The sequence below is a fragment of the Coregonus clupeaformis genome, chromosome 25, assembly GCF_020615455.1.
Source record: "Coregonus clupeaformis isolate EN_2021a chromosome 25, ASM2061545v1, whole genome shotgun sequence".
NCBI classification, from domain to species: Eukaryota; Metazoa; Chordata; class Actinopteri; order Salmoniformes; family Salmonidae; genus Coregonus; species Coregonus clupeaformis.
In genome coordinates, this window is record NC_059216.1 from 33,232,152 (window position 1) to 33,237,089 (window position 4,938).

Below are 4,938 nucleotides of genomic sequence, written 5' to 3' on the forward strand. Positions count from 1 at the left end.
CTCTCAGTCTAGAGTTGCTGGTAGCTGAGCTTTGCAACATTTCTGCAAAATACTGACTTTTAAATATTGACTGCAGTGTAGATAAAATTGGAATATACATGAATTTATCTTGAACTACTACCTGATCATATGTTCCAGTCTTTTTATTTCGTCTTGTGTCAAATCTTGAACCAATCACACATTCAACTGGTTCTACTATTTCCCACTTGGCAGTCATAAATTTTGATCGCTTGTATTCCGAATTTAGAACTGTGAAAGGATTCTCTAACCCCTCAAAACACGCCTCAACTTTCTTGCACATTTCTGTTTCTCTTTCATTACTAAATACATGCTTTATCATTGTTTCTTTAGCATGCTGATGAATATCTTGAACAATCTCTTCCATGGAAATCACTACAGTATTTACTGTACTTTGACCAACACCTGCTGCCTTTAGATCAGAAATAACAGCTGCACAACTATTTACAATGTATGGCGAAGATAACTCTGACTCAGCCTCTAAACATTCAGTCGACACTTCAACATGAGAAATATTACTGGTGTTGACGGTACTTTGAGGGTCTGAAAGATCATCTTCTATAGAATCTACTAAACTTTCTCCGTGGCACTTGTTAAGATGTTTTCTAAAACCAGAAAAGCTACCAAAAGAACGTGAGCATCCTTCTTGACCACATTTCAGAAAAAGAGTCCTGCCTGTACATAGCCCATGAATTATCTTAAGGTGCTTAACAAGGTTGTTTGGACTTCCATGGTCACTTTTGCAAAGAAAACACTTCATAGTTTTATCTCAACTAACGCACCATTCTTGCTCGCAACTCAGCAACTCTAGGAGTCTCCTTTGTTTCCCCCCATGTCGATGTTATAGATGGTTGTTTGCACAAAAGTGAAAAAGCTGCTCAAGGAAGAACTGTATGACGTACCAAATACGTAATGGGCTTTAAAGACTTTGTCAAAAGCTCCTACTGAACCTGTTGCCTTGCATGGAAGAGCATGCTTGTCAACCACAATGAAGTAGGAGTGAATGCTGCTCTGTGTGGATCCCTGGGCGAGAAGGTAGGGCTGACTGCTTTGGGTGATGTTGTCAAGATGCTGCTGCACACTGGTTCCAACCTACAAAAAAAACACATTCAACAGAATTGTTTTGGTGACTAACCTCTGACAATAGATAAGATCACCTCAAACTGTGCACAAGATTGAGATGATGGAATATATATTTTAAACAACTGTTAAGCATACCTTTTGAAATCTGATGAGCTGATCTACAGCTTGATATGCAGACATCTTTCCCGGCCTCTTTCTACCTTGTGCAGATGGTGGTAGCAAATGTAGCAGCAGCAAGATGGCAGACATGTCACTGTCCCAGCCTACAAATAAGTAAATAAAAACCTGGTTAACATTGTGCCGTAGCATAACATTCTTATTCACAACTTGCACCATTATGGACATATAATGCACACCTACATTATCCACATAAAAAGTAAAACAGTTCATTCATACCATTCTCAACTTCAGCAGCTGACTCAGCATTGCGCATCAAATCCAAGAGTTCTGTGGTGGATACAAGTCCATGGCTTTCCTTTATTACTTTTGCTTTGAAAGTGGTTGGCCACTTCTCCAAGAATTTGTTGGCTGTGGCCTCACCAAACAGAAGTCTGAAATCTTGTTCTATCTGCAATGTAACACACAAAGACAGAAATAATGAGTGTTACCTTATTCTTCATTGGATATTTTTGGTGATGCAGTGAATTAAGTTGTCATACCAGTCCTGGTGTGTCCAGAAATCTTGGGAAGACCGAGAAGACATCTGATGATTTGGCTTCATCGTTGACCATTGCTTGCCGATATTGAAGGTCATTTTCATCTTCTCACGGACAGTGTTTTCATCAGCAGAGTGTCTCAAAACAGCAATAGCTGCTTCCACATCCTCATCAGATGGCTCTCTGTCATAGGTGAAGGGCTGACGATCACGGCCTGGCCCACCAACTTAAGACAAAATACAGTGTTAAGAAATCCTTTCTGTACAATTCACAGGTCACCATTATAATTACATGTCACTGATCAGAAAACATACCTTTAGGAGATTTGCTGACTGAGGCACCTCTTTCCTCTGCTGTTTTTCTTTGTATGGTCTTCAATCGCCATGCAAGGTATCCGGAACCACTCTCCGGATCGTAGTAATGATCCTATATTATTATAAATAAATTATAAAGGAGTACTATTCCCATTTCATAGAGTGAATATGTGCATAATGTTGCAATAACCCATTTACTTACATATCCATGTTGTGAGTATGGGTCTTCTAGATAGGGAAACAAAGCTACTATCCCCTGTGCATACATCACTCTGACACTTTTGGGGGGGGATGTCCTAGCATATGAATTCAAAGTTAACATCACACTGAATTGATATTGCACAACACATTTTACATAATTAATAACCGGAAAATAATAACAATGTTTCTTTACAGCCCATCTATATGCTTAATGCTTACCCATGTGTTTCTGTCATCTCAGCAGCAAGTATGTTGATCATCTGTCTTCTGGTGGCATCTGTCAGAGATTTGGTTTTTCCATACTCTTGCATAATGCATTCACCACCAGGCTTTGATGTTAGGATCTTTTCAATCAGCTATAGGTGGAAAGAAATGTGCTTTCCGTAATTGTAAAACAATATGTAATGCTGTCACATGATGAAACAACATTCAGATTGGACTTAACAGCAATGTTCACCACTTACTGCTTTTGCCTCATAGTTTATGTGGCATGGCCTTTTAGGCTGGCTTCCTTCGCCAGCCGCTACTTCTTCAACATCGTCACACACAGTGAAATTCAGAATGATGGTGTCATCAGATGTACCCGAGCATGATGATGAATGAGAGGTATCTGTTCATTATGAAATTTGTGCAAAACATAGAAACATATTACAATAAACTGTTATTTTTAAGACAATAAAGGTTCTCATTCTGGCCTTTAAACTAAAAACTAATTGAATGAATGAATACCAAGTCCATTGCCCAGCATGATTCTGAAAGTTCCAGGTGACTCCTTTACTAATTCTTCAAAAACATCTGAGTCAACTTCTGTGTCAGACTGGTCATACACCTTAATGTCTGGCTTTCTGCTTTCTGGTATGTTGAATTTTAGACACACTGTTAAAAAAATAAGAAAAAAAGAAAAACATGCATTCCCTTCTCACAAGAATCCAAGTTCATACTTAAGGTTGCCTCATGTGTTCACAAAATGATGAAAGACAAGGATCTGCACCTGATTTTATGTTACTGAAAATATAAAGCACAGCAGAAATGACTATAGACCTAAATAGATATCATAAGATAATAGCTTAATGCTGTATTATTTTGTCATTAGGGTGATATGTATTGCTTTAACCTATTATACCTACCTTCTTTCAAGAAAGCATTGAATGTCAGCTCAGACAGCTTGACGTATTTCTGCTCTTCCCCGAGCTGAACACGCAACAGCATTTTGCCTCTGTTAACAAAGAAAATATATATTCAAAATCATCATTTAGTGCTGGTTCAACTAAGCGTTAGCTAACTATCCATTTATCTCAGTAGTACTAGCTACGCAATGCACTATGCATTACTTAGACGTTACACTGCAATTACAAAGGCTGAAGTAGACAAAGTTGTGCTGGTTGAATATAACGTTAAGCTGCCATTTTCTGCAGCAAATGGGTGTAGGCTAGTTCAAGTTTAGAGGCACATTGTCCCATTAGCTACCAAATAACTAGCTATGTGTCAAAGTTAGCTAGCTCATTAGCCATTTTAGTTCGAACAGTAGCTAACCATTAAAATGGTTAAGCAATGTTAAACAAACCCGTCATGCAAATCAGTGATCTAAGTTATCATTTTATAACACCAACATTAGCTGGCTAACTATCAGAAGCATGCTAACATTACCGTTATATATAGCTTTATAAAAAACAGTTAACGTTAGTGTAAGGAAGCCTGGGAAGCTATACAATAACGTTAGCTAACAATACTATCTGTATAAATGTTTTGTTGTTAGCGAACGTTATTTTACGTATTTACCATTCTGACAAACTTCATTCGTGAAAATATTGCAACACAAAGAAAGACAGTTACCGATACTGATTGCAAGCTAGCTAACCGCATGACAAGCACAATCTGCGCTCATGCCAAACGGTGGTGTCCTTCAAACGAACTGATTAGCTAAGTTAACGTTACCTATTTTTTAGCCATATGAAACAGCAAGCCATTCACAAAAATATCAAACATATTCGATGGGTATATCATATAACAGTTATTACTGTCAACCATCTGAACTTACAAGCTAATTTAGCTGGCTGATGACGAGGTCACTGCAAGGGGGACCGCCGCATGGAACTCGTAACTTAAAATATGACCTTGACATCAGCACAACTCTAAAATTATGTAAAGTTAAAAAATACCGGTTTGGTGTTGAAAAAACGGGGATGTAACTTACCTAGCAATATCTGTGGCCTAGCTACTCCTTCGCAATCTTCCTCCACCAACGTACGTGCCAAACTTCAGCAAAGCAGAGTGGCGGGTATTCATCACTGCTGTAGAGTTGAAATTGTCACTGCGTATCTGCAGATTTTTACACTCACTTTTAACTCCACTGATAGAGCAACTTTACTCTCAAAAATGTTGAAAATACTCTATCTGGGTTAAAATAACTTTACTCTGAAATATTAACACCCCATTTTTTACTGTGTATGCACTAACTGTAAGTCGCTCTGGATAAGAGCGTCTGCTAAATGACGTAAATGTAAATTATTCTGTTGGTTCAACAAAGATTAATTCAATTAATGAATAGTATGAGTTTCCTGTGAGAAAAGGTCATGTTAAAACGAGACACACTTGTTTTGTTCCCAACTGGTTGAACGCAAATATTATATGAATTGGTTTCGTGACTGAAGACAATACTAAGAGTT

General features: G+C 38.0%; 1 protein-coding gene and 2 long non-coding RNA genes across 5 annotated transcripts; all 3 read right to left on the reverse strand.

Annotated features, from left to right (window-relative positions):
* Nucleotides 1–825: 825 nt before the first annotated feature.
* Nucleotides 826–1,839, reverse strand: LOC123481868. The gene is made up of 4 exons (XM_045207427.1): nucleotides 1,761–1,839; nucleotides 1,498–1,669; nucleotides 1,237–1,364; nucleotides 826–1,110 (listed from the first exon to the last, which is right to left on the reverse strand). The coding sequence occupies exons 1-4, from the start codon at nucleotides 1,830–1,832 to the stop codon at nucleotides 826–828; spliced, it is 657 nt and encodes a 218-aa protein (XP_045063362.1). The 5' UTR covers nucleotides 1,833–1,839.
* Nucleotides 1,840–1,852: 13 nt separating this feature from the next.
* Nucleotides 1,853–2,582, reverse strand: LOC123481878. The gene is made up of 4 exons (XR_006657416.1): nucleotides 2,492–2,582; nucleotides 2,274–2,367; nucleotides 2,072–2,183; nucleotides 1,853–1,983 (listed from the first exon to the last, which is right to left on the reverse strand). It is a non-coding gene; the product is annotated as an uncharacterized LOC123481878 (long non-coding RNA).
* A 34-nt stretch (nucleotides 2,583–2,616) lies between these two features.
* On the reverse strand, nucleotides 2,617–4,708 carry LOC121538882. 3 transcript variants are annotated; one of them, XR_005995272.2, is made up of 5 exons: nucleotides 4,467–4,708; nucleotides 3,400–3,488; nucleotides 3,002–3,148; nucleotides 2,737–2,882; nucleotides 2,617–2,628 (listed from the first exon to the last, which is right to left on the reverse strand). It is a non-coding gene; the product is annotated as an uncharacterized LOC121538882 (long non-coding RNA). The 3 variants fall into 3 exon arrangements; XR_005995271.2 differs by lacking the exon at nucleotides 2,617–2,628 and having other exon boundaries at nucleotides 2,635–2,882; XR_006657417.1 differs by lacking the exon at nucleotides 2,617–2,628 and having other exon boundaries at nucleotides 2,635–2,882; nucleotides 4,311–4,708.
* Between the last annotated feature and the right edge of the window lie 230 nt (nucleotides 4,709–4,938).

Bases quoted from the DNA above. Each gene is read 5' to 3' on its own strand.
- LOC123481868 (XM_045207427.1), bottom strand. From the start codon at position 1,832: ATGGTCAACGATGAAGCCAAATCATCAGATGTCTTCTCGGTCTTCCCA. The intron at 1,365-1,497 runs GTATGAATGAAC...ACTTATTTGTAG, and splicing joins AGCTGCTGAAGTTGAGAATG to GCTGGGACAGTGACATGTCT. The intron at 1,111-1,236 runs GTATGCTTAACA...TTTTTTTTGTAG, and splicing joins AGCTCATCAGATTTCAAAAG to GTTGGAACCAGTGTGCAGCA.